Source organism: Uloborus diversus, chromosome 8 (genome assembly GCF_026930045.1).
Source record: "Uloborus diversus isolate 005 chromosome 8, Udiv.v.3.1, whole genome shotgun sequence".
NCBI lineage: Eukaryota > Metazoa > Arthropoda > Arachnida > Araneae > Uloboridae > Uloborus > Uloborus diversus.
Window position 1 is genome coordinate 53,134,227 of NC_072738.1, and position 17,523 is coordinate 53,151,749.

Consider the following 17,523-nt stretch of genomic DNA (forward strand, 5'->3'; position numbering starts at 1 on the left):
TATTGAATGGAATTTAAATGATTAGAAATTATTTTCAGTTCAAGTATTCAAAAGATCACAAAACACTGCTGCTTTTAGTACCAGTCATTTGGTTCAGTTTTTAAATAACAGTATACTCTTACCTTTTTTTCTGCTTTTGTTTAATCACCCAAACAGTAAACCACCAACACATTAAAATTTTGCTACATCACAAAAATAGAGAAAAAAAACTTATTTATTAGGGACATGATCCTTTTTGATACAATTTAAATTATTATAAAGGAATGTTTCACTATGTATATAAAAGATCACATACGACTGCTGCTGTATTAAATAAATTACCAATCATTTGGTTGAGCCTTTAAATATCGGTACACTTTCACTAATTTTTCGGCTTTTTCTGCACCTAAGCTGTTTCTGACTTTGCTCCAAATAAAGCCATAATTTGAGAAAATCCTCTCAATGGATGCAGAAGATGGAGGACAACTATGTAATTTTATAAAAAAATCACAAAAATCATCAGATATTGAACTCTTGGTTTTTGAAGCCTTGATTTTTACTAAATTCCACCATTTTCTTGCTGGAAATTGTTCGATAACGTTTTCAGAAAAAAGTAATGGTGAATAGGTTTCGGAATCTTTTATCTTGAATTTTAGTACACCGGGTAGAAATTGAGGGTACTTTTCTGCAAGCCACATTTCCGCTTCATTTTCCTGTAGATTTGTCAATCGCTTGCCAAAGTATTTGGGATCTGTCATGTGAGCTAGCAGATGAAACGGCTCAATGTGTTGATTAAATCTTTTTCTAATTTTTGCTTCATGGCTTTCTAAAGATGAGTCTCCTATAACATTCAACCATGTCTCCACTGCTTTCGATAAAGTAGCGTTGTCGCTTTGAAGTTCATTGATTGCTTTTGAAATAATTTCAAGTTGCTTACGTAGGTAAACCTTGAGTATAGATACCAACATTTGTCAGTATACTTCCAATCTGCTGATCAAACTCATCCAAGTGCTCTAATCTGATTTCATTATACTTGTGAAAATTAATGATGAAAGTTCTTAGACATTCATCTTGTGAATTCCATCTAGTGTCATTGGGTATCTGAGGCATTAAGCCATTTTTCTCCTTTAGCCACCCATGAGCATTGTGCTTATTCCTGAAATATTTTTGCACTTCTAAGACATGTTTAATTAAACTATTTGGTATGATGTCTTTAACACAAAGATTTAGCATGTGTGCTGAGCATCCATAAATCAAAAGTGACTGGTGAGTTTCCTGAATTTGATTTCCCATAGCAGTCATCTTATTTTCATTATCTGTACAAATAGCGAACACTTTCTTATTATACTTGATCTCGACTTCCTCTAGTGTTTCCTTCGCAAAATTAGCACAAAACTCTGCTGTTTTCTTTTCCGAACCACAGTCCATAGCCTTGAAAAGGTAAGATTTAACTCCGGTATGAATACTGCAGGCAAAAATTGGGTCATTTTTTACACTTGACCATCCATCAAGGATTAAAGTTAGAGCTGCTTCATCGACAAGTTCTTTCTTTAAGCAGTTTTCAATATCATCGCAAGCTTCATCAAGTAATTTCCCCGAAAGTTGATGCCTGTTAGGAGGAACGTAACCAGGTCTTAAATCTTCAACCATTTTTTTAAATTCTACATTGCTTGAAACATTGAAAGCTATGTTGTTTGCATAAAAAAATCTAGCAACAGATTTATCCAAATTTTGTTTCTGAGATGCTGTTGTAACTACACCGTAAGAAAATATGGATTTCTGCTTTTGTTCTTTGCTTGAAGAAGGAACTTCTGCACAGTCATTATTGCACTCTTCAACTCTGGGCACTTTAGTAGGAGGCTCAATCTCTGCAATATCAGTTTCTTCAATAGTCCTAGAGGCAATATTCCTTTTGCACTTTTTAAAATGTTCTTTTATTCTTACAGCTCTTTTGCTAACAACAGTTTCGCAATGTTTGCACTTCACTTTTGTGCCAAATTCAGTAAACTCATTCCATTCTGAAGCTTGTTTTCTCCCACATCCTGAAGCCATTATAACTTTGGGAAAATAATAGTGATCACTAAAAATTTGAACTGAGCTACTCAAAGGTTCAAAATGGTTTTAAAGCAGAAAAGAATTGTGATACCATTTTCAATCTGCAATTCCATTCTTTTAAGAGGTGCTATTTTATTGGTTATTGGAACTAGATCAGTAACCAATAGTTGTCAGATAAATTTTTTATTCCCCCAGACTTGGATGGGAGGGTGACCTGTCTGCCCTTCCATTCCTGAAAGGTACCCTTCTTCCCCTTTTATTTGTGAAATGGTTCTGTTCTTGCCTGTTTGATGAGAAACCAGAACCCTGTTGATTTTGAACACAAAAGTGAATAAAATGCAGCAGTACCTTCCTCACTCTATTTCTGCAATCTTTCTCTCCTCCCCTCCCCCCCTCCTACTCAACTAGGATTGTCATTGACTATTGCTCATTCACCAGCTCCCCAATTCTGGAACAAGGAAGGAACATTCTTTCAGGATAATAATACTCTGCCACCTGTTTTTATCTTTAGTTGCACCTTTAATACTTTTGTATGTCACTGCTCCTGTCACTCAAACTAGAGGATCATTCCCATTGATATCCACTCTTTCTTTCTGACTAGCCTCTGCTGAATTCTGAGTAATTGTAAGTTTCTAGAATTGCCTTGAAACCACTAAAGAATACTGGTCATGACCCTCCTTATCACCTTACAAATAGTGCAGAATGGGTTTCTTTGTCCAATTGACATACCTCTGAATGCAATTCCAATGTTTATCTTTTCAGCAGAGTTTAAGTAAAGGGAAGGTGTCTTTTTCCATTTTATAACATTTCATTCAAATTCAAAGCAAGTAATTCAGCAATGATGTATTTTATTACTATTTATCTACTTGGAAATAAAATAATTAAATTCATTTGAAATAAATTATTTTTTAAACTTTAGAATATAAAAAAAGTAAGAGTTCTGCATTTTAGCAGTGACCTGTTTTTAAGATCAGCTGACCTGTATCTGCTCCCTTCCCCCAGGCGCGCTTTTGATATGAAGTCCTGGAATTATTCAGCTAATATATGATAGCACTTAATTTTGAAGCTAATAAATTAGTAATATTTCAAGCATCAGTTCTTTTCTTCTACTAATCTTGGTTTTTTGCTAAATTCAGAAGGGTGCCATTTGATTATTTTGTAGTATATGTTTTTTTTAAAACATAGAATAGTCTTTAAAAAAATAAATACTGTACACACAAAAAATACTATGCAGATGTTGTTTTAAGCTGTAACACAATCATTCAAAAGAAACAATTTGACAAAAAATGAGAAATTTTTATCACATTTCAATGAAGCATTTTTTTTTTTTTTTTCACTGTCTTCCTAAGAAAACTGATTTTTTTTTAAGTTTAAATTTTCCCAGTTTGTTCTGAGTCACTATACTACATACTTTCTTGTATTGTAATCAAAGATAAACATGTTTAAAGTCATATTGTCGTCTCTGAGCAACAGTAGGATATCATATTGTTATTTCTGGGATTAGATGTCTTACTGTTGCTCTGAGGCGACAATATGGAAGCACTTTTCCATGCTGAAGGTGGAAGAGTAAGCAACAAAAGCGTAAGGATTCTCTCAGACATTTGAAATCATTTGCAGTTTTTGTTTGTATATTCTTTTTATCACCATATTTTCAGCATAAGCATTGCTTTATTACTTGAATTAACATTGGTTATCCTATTAAAATGTAAGGAGGGCATTAGTATAAGTAGTAAAGTATGTAATGCAAAAAAGCCAAAAAAGACCGGCTTTTTTTAAAAAAGGCCAAATAAAGCCGGCTTTTTTAATAAAAACCGGCCGGTCTGGCTTTTTTTAAAAAAAGCCGGCTTTTTTACAGCCCTGATTCAATAGTTTACTCTCTAGATACCACCAACAGTGGCCAAATTGAAACCAGATTTTAAAAAAAAATTCATCAAATTTATCACCAAGTTGGCGACCAAAAAACTGGCAATATATCGCCAAATTATGACACCACATCGAAATTAGCAATGATTTCCCCCCAAAAAAGGGCAAAAGACCCCTTTAGAAACACCCAAATGCAACCAAAAGGAGGGGTGCACAACTAGACCCCACTAGGAGTCTACGTACCAAATTACCATAATCCTCAGTTTGGGAGATACTACTTTCTTAGTTTGGACGGCAGTATTTTGGTCTTTGCTATTTTTGAATATTTCTCTTCAAAAAAAATGTGGTGGAGTGTTTTAACCCCCATTGCAAGAAACCCTATCTATATCTCTGAATACATGTATAGTAAGTCCTATATATACATATATTTAATTATCTAATCATTAGGTTGTATTTAATGTATCATTTTTTAAAATGTGTATTAAAAATTGTTCATTATTGATACTTAGTAGAATTTTAACATGTAACTAACATTGAATCCTGATGTAAGATGAAAACTATTAAAGTTATTTCCAAAACTGTATTGCAAGTTGTAATTTTTAATAGTACGTCAATAAAATTGGGAATTTTTTCTTCAACATTTTAGATATCAATGAATGTCTTCGCAACAATGGTGGATGTTCTCAACAGTGTGTGGATGACATAATTGGTTTTCACTGTCAGTGTTTGCCAGGTTATAAACTGTCTGATAATCAAACTTGCGATGGTAATTATTTTTACTTTTTCTTTATTAAAGCATGAACATTTCATTTAATCATTTTACAAAAGTAATAAAGTTTTGGGGCATTACAGTTCACTTTTCTTGTTTATCAAAAATGCCTTTGATTTGAAGTTAGAGGTCACTAAAAGTTAACTTCATCAATATTATGAACTAGTAGTACCCGCACGGCTTTGCCCGTAATAGAAAAATTAAAAGGTCTTTTGGTTCGCCTGTATATTTACAAATAATGTATGGTGAATTTTCTCGCCAATTGGCTTGTACCCATGTTACGGTTCCACGTTATGATAATTTTGTAATTTACTCGTCCATCTTATGATAATTTTGTTCTTAAAATTGAAATAGAAAAGGAACCACATCGAATTTTCAAAAAATCGCTTCGAGGTGCACAGCCCCATGCTACAAACTAACTTTGTGCCAAATCTCATGAAAATCGGCCGAGCGGACCGCTCACAGAGATCCAGACATCCTCCGTTGAGAGAGACTTTCAGCTTTATCTTTACTAATATTATAAAGAGAGGGCAGATTTTTGTGTGTTTATATGTTCGAGGTAATCTCCGGAACTATTGCAACTATTTGAAAAATTCTTTCACTGTATGAAAGGTGCCTTCTTACTGAGTAACATAGGCTATAATTCGAAAAAAATCCGATGAATAGTTCTTTTTTTATTCCAATTTAAGCCCAAATTTCACGTAAATTGTCTTTTATTGGCTATTAAAGAGGTGAAAAATTACTTGCACATATTAATATTTTACATAGTTGAAAAGGGTAGAATTTTCCGCGTTCTAAGAAATTTGTTTCAATGCTCTAACTTCATTACGACGGGAGCAATTTGCGTTTTTCTCTCGAACTTTTTTACGCTTAACTGAAATTTTGGCAATACTTTCTTCATTGAATCTATCAATAAAAAGTGAAGGAATTGTCCCATAGTTTTCTTTTTGACACCGTTGGAAAAAGCGACATTTTTTACTCCAGAAATATCTCGACCTATGGTCGAAAAAATAACCTTCTATCTCCAAAGGAAAAAAAGTTACAAGCCATTAAAAATAAAGTTTGAATAAATCTAATCTCCATTAAAATTACTGATGTTTTGTTTCGCATTGCCATGGTTATGTTTTTTAGCTTCGCTTCATTTTAATTTCTTAAAGGTCCAAAATTTTTGCGCCACGGTATTATAAGCAAGGGGGAAATGTTTTCGCCAATTCTGCATATTTTACGATCAACGTTATGATAATTCCCCCAGACAATGTAGAAATTGCGGGAAGAGTTTAGAAACTAGGAGTCTTAGCAATTTTCCCATTTGTCGCCAAATTTGTGGACGCCAAAGACCAAGGGCTACTGTACTTCAGCCATGGCCTTGCTGATAGTGATAGAAGCAAACAATTATAGCCCATAATTGAGGATAGCGCCAAACCCCCCAGTTATCGAAATATCTTCAAAATTACTAATGAAAAGAAACCAGTAGTGCATCGTAAAAGCAGGGGGGGGGGTGGAAGTTGTATTTGCACCCGTTTTTACATTTAATTCTAAAGAAGAACATTACTATACAAATACAAATACAAGTACAAAAGTGACGACCAGCAACAGGCTCTGGGCCCAGCTAGACTGGTCCTAGTCAATTTACAATCCCCAGTGAAGATCAATGGCCCTCTTAAAACTGTCTACTCCTTTGCTCATTACCACCTCTTCCGGTAAGCTGTTCTAAGGTTCCACTACCCTGCTAAAATAATAATTTTTCCTAATATCCATGTTAGCCTGAGATTTAAATAGCTTAAAACAATGACCCCTTGTCCTGTTTTCAGTGCTAAACTTTAGCCCCGTAACATCTTTCGTTTTAATAAATTTAAACAGCTGAATCATGTCCCCTCGGTCTCTTCTTTGCTCAAGACTGTACATTTTTAGCCTTCTAAGCCTGGAACCATAATCTAAGTGGGAAAGTCCACTTATTAGCCTTGTAGCCCGCCTTTGAACCCTTTCCAATACATTAATGTCTTTCTTAAGATAAGGAGACCAAAACTGAACAGCATACTCCAAATAGGGTCTTACCAAACTTCTATATAAGGGCAGAAGAACTTCTTTAGATTTATTTGAAATAGATCTATTGATAAGCCCAAGCATCTTATTGGCTTTGTTGCTAGCAATGCTGCACTGTTGGCTAAACTTTAAATCCTGACTTATTATGACCCCCAGATCAGTAACTTTGTCTGCCTGACTAATGACTGAACCTTGCAAATAATAACTTGTACACTTATTTCCATGCCCTAAATGTAGCACTTGACATTTCCCAACATTAACAGCCATACCCCATTTATCAGCCCACTCCGTAATATGATCTAGATCCTCTTGCAGCTGATTTGCTTGTTCTTCATTTTCTACAGTCCCCATAACTTTGACATCATCAGCAAAACAATTCATGTTCCCAGAAATATTTTTGTGAATATCGTTCATAAAGACAATGAACAAAACAGGCCCTAACACTGATCCTTGAGGAACCCCGCTTAAGACCTCACTCCAATTAGAATAATTTCCCCTTACAACTACTCTTTGTTTCCTTCCGGTCAGCCAAAAGTTTTGAAAGCTATGATTTAGCTTTCAAAACTTTATGATATCCAAACAAAATATCAATGTGAAGAGTAGCCAAGTTCGATCGAAATGAGGTTCTGGGCAGACTGTGTCACCGACAAGATTCTGATCTCAACGGATAACAAGTTCCATAGCAGTTCCTCGTGGAAATTGGACTGCCCCGTGTTCTTCAATTCATTTTGAAAACAATTTTTTTTTTTTTTTTTTGATCCCGGATTTAAACTTGGCTGTAGTAAAAACCGCTTCACTCGCTAAATAGAGTTTTAAAACAACTGTAAATCTAATTTAATGATTTGACGAAAAGTTTTAAATTCCAAAGAAACTTAAATAGTTTTTTTTTTTTTTTTGAAAAGGTGTGTATGCATTTTATACAAAGAAAAATGATCATTTCACATTAGAGGGGAAAGGGGCATCAAGTTTCTTTATTCAAAGGACTTCCATTAAATTTTTAGCACGGGCATCGCTGTGCGTGTACTGCTAGTTATTAGTAAAGAAGATGATAACCACTTTTGTTACTGCCGCTTAGTCTTGAAAGTTGATAGTTTTCAATGGAAAAGGGGTACTTTATGATTCTCAGAATAGTCATTAGAGCATTAGCATGCCAGACAGTTTTTACATCAGATAAAACTCTGTGCAGTGCTGACTCCTTATCCAGGGGTGCCCTCCATTGGTCCATGGCTTCGACTGCGAAATCGAAACTATGACGTTGTTTGAACACTGCTCCAATCACTTTTTCACTTTTTAGGCGAAAGATCTTATTTTTGGGGGTACTCTAACATTTGAGGTAGGTGTGTCATTACTCTTAAGGGGTGGGCAGGGCATGCTAAGCATGGCCATATTGCATATTTTTCATTGAAAATGTGGTTCTTATCTAAACATCACTTAATAGACTTGTAATAGTGTTTTTTAACGCATATAGTTGAACAAGAATAAATAATGGAAATACAGTTTGCTGGTGTAAAAAAAAAATATATAACTAAAAGGAGTGGGGAGAGGGAGGGGGGAGGAATCTTAATGAAGTTTTTGCCATTCATTGCTAAAAAAAGACAAATCAAAGCAAAGCATGGTCTATGCCACAAACTAAATGGTTATTATTCTATTGTAGCAATATTAAATGCTAAAAGTGTTTTTAAATGTTTTTTTCACTGAATTGTCATTAAAAACATATTATTTAATGAATTTAGAAAAGATTTTCATATTTTCTAAAGTTTCCTGTTATTTTGATAGTTCAATTTTAAATATGAACATTTCACTTTAGATATTGATGAATGTCAAATACCTGGCTCTTGCTCACAACTTTGTAATAACACTAAGGGAAGTTACAAATGTTCTTGTGTTGAAGGATATAGCATAGAACCTTCCAATCACAGATTATGTAAAGCTAAAGGTAATGAATAAATATTTTTTCAAGCCTTTTGATTTTGAATATTTTTTTCAGCAAAAAAGTATTATTTTAAAGTAAATAAATTGCTTTGTTTCTACATTTACTGCTTTGTAACAGATTTGTCATCTAAAGATTATTATGGTAGAAACATAACATTAAAAAATTGGTGTTCTTCATGCAAATAATGAAATTAAGCCAGATCAGTGGTTGGAAGTAGCGCACTACAAGTAGCGACGCTACTGTAGTAGCTACATTTTTGAGAAGTTTGTAGTGTATGTAGCGCATTACTTTTTTAAAAGAGTAGTGTAGTGAGTAGTTAACTGCAAAAAAATAGTAGTTTGTAGCGATTTCTGGAAACTACTTTCAAATAAACTGAGAAAAAAAAATCAAGGTTCACACGAATTTGACTGGTGCAAATTTTACACAAGTACATCAGCGGATGCAATGAGAAATAAGACTCATAAAAATACGAACTGACCTCATTCATTTCATTTTGACGCCAGTAGTTTGACGCTTAAATTTCCATATTTCACCAATATTTAAAAGAAAAAAGCACTTATTTTCGTAAAAATGAAGATGTCGGTGAATTCGCGAGTTGAAAATTTGGTGAATTTTACATAAACAGACCGAAGATTGAAAAACAAAAATATTTTAGCAAGGCTTAAATTTTCAACAGTATTCACCAAATAAAAAGAAGCTACTGAAAATGTTATAGAGAAGGATGAAATTGAACTGCTCTGGAGTGCTTACAATAAATACGAGCATTACAGTGTATGAGAGTATGACAACGGAAATTTTTCTTAAGTGTTTTCTGATAAGCTAATTTATCAATCTTTTTTTGTTCAATCCTCCTACGGTGTGTGTGTGTGTATTAGGGTGTCCCCCCCTCCCCCCAAAAAAAATCGAAAGTTGATTTTTCAAGTCGCACACTCTCTTATATTTTAAATGGCAACAAGTGCCGATTATGTCTGAAAGTGTGAACCAGCACTTGTGTAATGCTAGGCCAAATTAAAATAAAATGTTTTTTTAGAAACTCAAAATTTTTGTTGATAAAACTTTGCTCCTATACCCCACATATGCACCACAAAAACATTTATTCAAATTAAAAACCATTTAGATATCCCACACGTGGCCTAACATTTATAATTTTCTTCAAAAAATTAAGCTTTTGATACATATTTTCAGTAATGTAAAATTTTACGAAGTTATCAAGTTGAAAAATATAAGCAGTAAAGTAAAAAAGTAGGTAATTATCGTTAAATAGAAATTTTTGTTTTCCTGCAATTTTTAAGTTTCTCACATAGTACTCAAAGGTATGGATTTTTTCCAGGTTGAGTTAAATTTTTCATTTAAAATATATTATTTTTTATTATTCGTTTGTAATTGTTGATCTGTAAATGTTCACCAGTAAGTTTTGAACTTGATATTCTATTTAAATTTATACGCAATTTTTTAAAAGATAACTGAAAAAAAATTAATTTTTTAAATAAAATTAAAAATTTTAGGTCAAGCATGTCATATCTAAATGTTTAATATGAGTAAATGTTCTTGTGGTACATGTAGGGTGTTGGGTACAGGGGGGCAACGTTTTATCAACAGAAATTTCGAGTTTCTATTTTTTTTTTTTTTTTTTCGATTTGGCCTAGCATACAAGTACTGTTTTACACTTTCAGGTGCAAGTCGGCACGGGTTGCCGTTGTGCAAATTATATGAAACTTTTTTTCACGATTGTTTTGACACGAGGAAAAAAACAAGAGTGTATGCTACTTGAAAAATTGACTTCCATTTTTTGAGGGCCAACCTCTTGTGTATGCTTTTTACTTACTTATTTTTTAGAAAGTAGCGAAGTAGCGACTACATTTCAAAAGTAGTTTGTAGTTGCTACATTTTGAAAAAAGTAGTTGTAGTTGTAGTTAACTACATTTGTAACAAAGTAGTTGTAGTTGTAGTTCGCTACAAAAAAAATGTAGTTGTTCCAACCACTGAGCCAGATATATCATAAAAGTAAAATCTAATGTCTTTTTTAGAAGGCCATGGAGAGTTGCTTTTTGCTAATCGAAGAGACATTCGAAAGATAAGTTTAGAAGATTCAGAATATACTTTAGCGGTCAGTGGACTCCGTAGTGCTGTTGCCGTAGATTTTGACTATTATAAAAATCTTCTTGTATGGACTGATGTTTTGGAAGAGAAAATATACAGGTATGTGTTTATAGTACAATGAAATTATTATCCAGGTTAATTAACCTCAGTATTTATGCTTCATCTCCTATTTTCTTGAAATTTAAATCAGGTGCATTATGATTTTTTTCTACTTATTAAATTGAATTTCATAGAAGTATGTGTATTCAGTCTTGATTGAAATTTGTAAAAAAAGTTCTAAAACCAAGGGATTGCAATTGTTTGAATTGCTCAAAAATATTTTCTAATTGAGCTACCGACATGAAATGAGTGTCATTTACAGCATTTTTTGTTCTTTCTCATAATATGCAAAATCATATAGTTTTGTTTTACACAATTTAAGCAAAAATTTAATTTTTTTTTTCAAAGCCCTTTTTTTTTTCTTTTTTTAGTGATATTATGAGTACTTAAGTGTTGTTTTAAGTTACAGGTCAGGTGAAAGTATAAATGAGAGATAATAGTGTTTTTGTTTAGAAAAAAAAACAGGTAAAAACCTCATTTCCAGTACTTTTACCCTATATTCAAATTAATTTTTGCATCTATCAATGCTAATAATGATTTCTATTAAAATAAACATATGTATAAGTGGATCAAAATTTCCCCTATTAAGTGGGAAGTAACACCTTCACTTTAAGTAATAAGATCTGATATCTGGCAATGTTCCATCAATCATGTGCTTTAAATGAGCTATGTAATTTGCTGGTGAAATAATAGCTTGTGTTAAAATAGCCGTACAAAATTAAAGCTCTATTGTCCAAAAATGTTAATAGCTGTTTACAATTAAGAATTTATTAACTAAGAATTGTTAATAAATTCCTATTGTTAAATTTAGAATTAATAGACTAAGAATATTTGACTACAGCATTTCCAATAACAGTAAACTGGAACCTCATATCTCAGCATTTGTTTTGCTTCTCCTACAAAAATCTCTGAAGTACATGTCTACTTCTGCATGACTTTTAACTAACTTTGGAGCACATCAGCTTTTCAAACAACTCAATTGGAGTTACATTTATTAGCTAAAAATGCATTTGCTTAACTTGGCATAAGCCATTACTGAGTTAATATTTTCATGTTATAAGTTATTAGATTGTGAACTTGTTATTGTGCCTAAGAAATACTTGGTAATATTAGGACTTAAGAAAGTTAATATTTGAGTACACAGTAACCGCCGCTTATATGAATCTGGATTTTGTTCTATTTTTCGTAACTTGATTTTATTAAAGCGGTTGAGTCAATTAACCAGCAGCCATTGTAGTTTTTTAAAACTGTGCTTCAGGCACAAAGATACAGCCTAATATTTTTAGTGAAATTCATTTTAAAAAAATATTGTGTATTTAACATTAATTACTAATCATGTAATATCACATGAAAACAAGAAAGTTCGTCCTCTTTAATTGGAATTGTATATAAGGTATCTCTGCATAGACTGGCATGAAGGACAATTTATTGCTAACAAACAGAACTGAATGTAGCTCCATAAAGCCTTTAGGTAGATTTGGAATCAGTTGCCCCCTCCCCCCTAAAATAAGCAAAATTTCCTTCACGTAAAAATGACCCAAAAGTGTTCCCAAAATTTAAACTTTCAACCTTATGAAAAAATGATGACATCCAATCAGGGGCACCTCGATTGGAGGTCACAGACCTCCCAAAATGTTCCTTATTCGGCAAATTAACTGAGGATTCAGCAAATTCAGAAATAATATTGCATTACAGAGATTCTTTTTCTTTTCTTAAATTTTTAAAATTGTTTTTTAATGATACTTTTTTTGTCATCATTGTTTTAGCAGCATCTTGATCCTTTTCCCCTCCAACAACAAATCAACAATTTGAATAATTTCCTCTGTTATTTCGCTTACTCACTTGTGCTCTTACCACCCCTCACTGTTCGATGGGATTTCATTAATAAATTGTAACTGGATTACATTGCAAAGAGTCATAAGTTTCCTGCCCATTTGAGAAAAAAAAATATATCACGTTTAAAATTTTTCAAAGACTTCTTTTCTTTCTTCGGTTTTTAATTTATAGCATGTTTCCTTTATTTAAGATCATTCAAACTTTTTCGCTCGTCTCTTATTTTCATTTGCCTCCAAGACTTAACAACAAAAAACAATTTTTAAATATTAATAATGTAAAAACGAAAATGAACGTCAATCACTCAAGAAACAAGTACTGAATAAAATTTAGTATAGCACTAAAAGTCTTTGTCTAAAAGTCTTTGTCAAACTACAATCTTATTGCTACTTTTGGCTCAAAAGCAACGACACTTTTTGAAATCGACACCCGCTCTTCGTCTTCAATTACTGTTTTACGCCGATCTATTACCATAATTGGAAAACTTTGATTTTCATAACATGTGTGACAGCAAACATTTTTAAATTACAAGAAAAAATTGACTCTGTGGAAAATGAAAGAATGCTAATATTTTACTTTCAAGAGTAACAAATTAATTTTGAAAATGTATGGTTAAAGCAAAATTTCGTGTCCCTGAAAATTTTGCCGCCCTAAGCAGCTGCCTACTCTGCCTATTGGGAAATTGAGCCCTGGTAACAAACATGTTAAATTACATCAAAGGAGATTAATGAACAATCTCTGTCTTATACTATATGTTTATATTCAGTAAAATGTATTGATTGTTACATTTCTTTTTCTTAAAACATTTAATTTTTCAGTGCGCCTTTGGATACTGGGTATCCTTTGACAGAAGTGGTTCATGATCAAATTCAAACTCCTGATGGAGTCGCTGTTGACTGGATTTATCACAATATTTACTGGACAGACACTGGTCGAAACACAATCAGTGTTGTTCGCCTTGATGGATCCATGAGAAAAACCCTGATTCAAAGAAATTTAGATGAACCTCGTGCTATAGTAGTGAATCCTCTAGAGGGGTAGGTTTACACTAATCTGATACACATCTTTCAAATTCACGTAAAAATTAATTACTAAGCAAATATATAAGTAAAACCCCTCCCTTGACTACCTTTGAGAAACATTTATATATTGCTGGGTACATAACGGTTATTTACTGCCCCTAAGCCAAGCCTATACGCAATATACTAGACAGCCCGGTTATCACACCCTGAGACTGCAATTTCATTTTTGTGTGCAAAATAAATAAAGAATGCAATATAAGAGACAAATGTTGTTTTATCTATATGAACTACTGATCCCTAAATCATTAGATATGTCATAAAATGATATGCATGAAACACGAACTTTTCTTGCACTTAAATTTAACATGCATGCTTTTTGTTCTTTTTACTTATCTGTTTTGAGCTTTTGGTTAGCTTTCTTTTTTTTTTAATGTGTATATCTATGTAATTTTTGGTAATGAGTACTAGTATTTTTCTGAGAAATTTTTAAATACGTATGTATTAAAACACAACTTTTTAGCATTAAAGTTTCAAATGTTTTTTTTTTGCATATAGTAATATTTATAACTGAAAGTTGCTTAACGTAAAAGAAACTAAAACTATTAATTTTTATTTTATTAGCATACATAATTTTGAAAAATTAGTTACTAGTTATTGTGCCCATGTTGCTATAGTTATTAATTATTTTTGAACTGTTATTTATATGAGCTAAAAATGGGAAATTTGTGATATAATTTTCATGAAATTATAAGTAAATGAGTTGTTGTGTGTTGTTGTTTTTATTTTTCTTTATTTATTCATTTTTAATAATTTAAATGTGTTACAATATTCCTTCTTTTGGGTTATGTTTTATATTCTTTATTATTATTTATCCCCTTTTTGATATTTAAATATGGTATGTTCAAACCAAAAGTTTAGTTTCATATATTTCCTGACAAAATACATGTAGTGATGAAATTAAAAAATACGTTGTTACTGCGTAAATAGCAGTAAGGATTGCAGACATGTTTTTTCACACCAGTTTTGTTTACAGAGTTATAACAAACTGCTTTTTCAATCATGGTTTTTGCAACTTTTTACTTGTCTAACAGGTGTAAAAAAAATTTTTTTCATGTTTTGCATTTGAAAGTTTGACAAAGAATATGCTCTGCATATTGATCTTTATCATTTGTTACTTTTATTTCATCAAAAAAGGAGAAAAAATGTTCCTTTCCTTTGCTTGCTAATTTGAAAATTGGTGTCTAATCTTTAATGTATGAGGCGGACCAGAAAGTAATGTTGATTTTTCGAACCCTGAATTTTTATCAAGCTTTTTTTTGATCTGTGAATCAATTATTATAACCAACCTTCTACCATCTAGTGAACACATTTTAAACCTTGTATCAGTAAAATACAGCTAGATTTGGATCAAAACATCTGGAATGCATTTTGGATATTAGCCAAATTTTCAAGTTTTTTCATCATAGAATGACTGGAATGAAGGGACATCAGATGGTGCTATGTCAGGAGAGTTTATTTACATGATTGTCAAGAGAAAAGATCTGAAACATGATTATGTGAGATTTATTACGATGGATATGAATTGCTCAAAATGAGCCATAGGAAAAAAGTAATAAATTTCATAGAGGTGTGACACCTACCATACTCACCCGACATTGCACAATCTGGTTTCCCATTGTTCTGATCGCTATGTGACAAATAAAAAAATAAAAACATGACACCGCAAAATACCATCTCTAGACAAAATGCTCAAAAAACAATAGATTTTTATTGATTCCAAACTGAAAATTGTACATTAGGAAGCAAAAAGTTGTTGATAACAAATGGTTTTTTGATTAAAATTAAAAACTTCAAAAAAATTTACTTGTTTTTAAAAATATCCATTACTTTTGAGTCCTCCTAATATATGAATAGTTTTTGCTGCATTGTTTGTTGAAAGAAAATAGTACATTTAACAAAATGGAAATGTTTTTGTAGATGGATGTTTTGGGCAGATTGGGGTGAACCTGCAAAGATAGAAAGAGCAGGGATGGATGGAACATACAGAAGCGAAATTGTTTCAAAACATTTGCGTTGGCCAAATGGACTTGCAATTGGTTAGTATTTACAGAAATATTTTACAGTTTCTCTTTTTCATTTATTTTATTTTTATTCTCAGTTCGTTTGTGCATGTAATTTGCAGATAAAGTGCGAGTGCTTATGAAGATACTGTTGAATAATAACAAGATTTGGCTATTGTAATAACTATACAAACCATAAGACCTCTTCAGTCATGCAAGATATTATTTTCTCGTGCAAAAATGTAGTTCTAAGGATTTAGTCTGAAAATGAAATAATTATTTAATTTTCTTTTTGTTTATGTATTTATATATATATATTTTTTTCTCCCTTTTCTTTTTTGCAGATTTGGTAAATCGAAAGTTATATTATGCAGATGCCCTGTACCACTCGTTATGCAGTGTGAATTTTGATGGATCAAATCATCAAGTCATTGTAATGTCAGTAAATGATATTAAACATCCTTTTGCATTGGATGTTTTTGAGGTAATAACTTATCTATTGTAGTAATTGTTTTTGCTGCCTACAAAAATTGTTCGTCATTTTTCATGTAAACTTTTGATCTCACACATTAATGTAATACATGTCGTCTTACTGTATATAAAAAACATTTTGTTCTGTGCAGGATTGGGTGTATTGGACTGACTGGAAATCTGAAAGCATTTTGAAAACTGATAAATTTTCTGGTAAAAATATTGAAGTTGTTGCTTCTGGAGTTGCATCTCCCATGGGTGTACGTGTTATGCATCAAAATAAACAGCCTCAAGGTTAGATATACCTTTTTATTTTTTTGGTTTATTATTTGTTTGTTTATTTATGGTAATGAAAAGTCAGGATTTTCAGCAAAAAAAATCATAAAAGTCTCATATCAGAGACTTTTCTGAGAAAAAAGTATCGTATGTTTTAACTGTTTCATACGTTTAAATTTTTACCTGATGTAACTTTTTCCCATGAAAAAAAGGGTAAATTCACAATTTCTTTTTCACAAAAAATGAAGAAAATTAAAAAAAGTATTTTACTTTTTCACAAAATTGGGATCCAAAAAATAAAACCTGGATTGACACCTGCTAACTGTGTGACATGTTTCATTATTTTCTGATGAATTTCTCCTAGTATGGTGTTCTTTAAAATAGTTTATTGATGAAAAAAAACTTTTTGTAAAATTAAATTGTTGAGTTTTCTCTCTCTCTCTCCCCCTCCCCCCTTATACATTTAAAAAAAAAACCTCAAGGTTTATAACTCTACTTGATTATTTTATTCATAAAACTTACAAAGTGTCACTCTCTTCATTAAAAATCAGGAATGGTTTCCATTTCCTTATTTTTCACAGTTGGAAATTCTGTGTTAATGTCAATGTATTTTCATTATTCATCATTTAAGTAGGATTAAGAAAACATTTAAAAGCTTGAATTTTTGTGTCCTGAGTTTAAAATATCAATACAGCAAAATTTTCTTTCTTGGCATCTTGTCATTGTTGGTTATTGGCCAAGGATACTTTAGCTTATCCCCATCAAGTTCTATAGTGCAATTTATTCATTAAATTTTTTTTTTCTCAATCTGCTTCCCTGCCGATAAACCTAGTTTTAAATTTTTTTAGAGCCTCAAATTTACAACTGAATCTGCATAAAGTTCTGAGTCGTAATATTCAAGCATCACATTGATGCTTAATCATATTGATATATTGATAAAGCATTGACTTCAAAAATGTAACAGCATTAAGATTTTTTTTTATTTTATGTGTAAATAAATCAGAAAACACTATATGCATC

The 17,523-nt window shown here is 31.9% G+C and overlaps 1 protein-coding gene across 1 annotated transcript in view; it reads left to right on the top strand.

The window, feature by feature from the left end:
- LOC129228369 (low-density lipoprotein receptor-related protein 8-like) overlaps positions 1-17,523 on the top strand; it is a 109,778-nt gene that overhangs the window by 47,422 nt on the left and 44,833 nt on the right. The window contains exons 9-15 of the mRNA XM_054863047.1: positions 4,544-4,663; positions 8,517-8,645; positions 10,670-10,841; positions 13,493-13,711; positions 15,674-15,792; positions 16,101-16,240; positions 16,380-16,521. Coding sequence (XP_054719022.1) covers positions 4,544-4,663; positions 8,517-8,645; positions 10,670-10,841; positions 13,493-13,711; positions 15,674-15,792; positions 16,101-16,240; positions 16,380-16,521 — 1,041 coding nt within the window. The remainder of the gene's footprint in view (positions 1-4,543; positions 4,664-8,516; positions 8,646-10,669; positions 10,842-13,492; positions 13,712-15,673; positions 15,793-16,100; positions 16,241-16,379; positions 16,522-17,523) is intronic.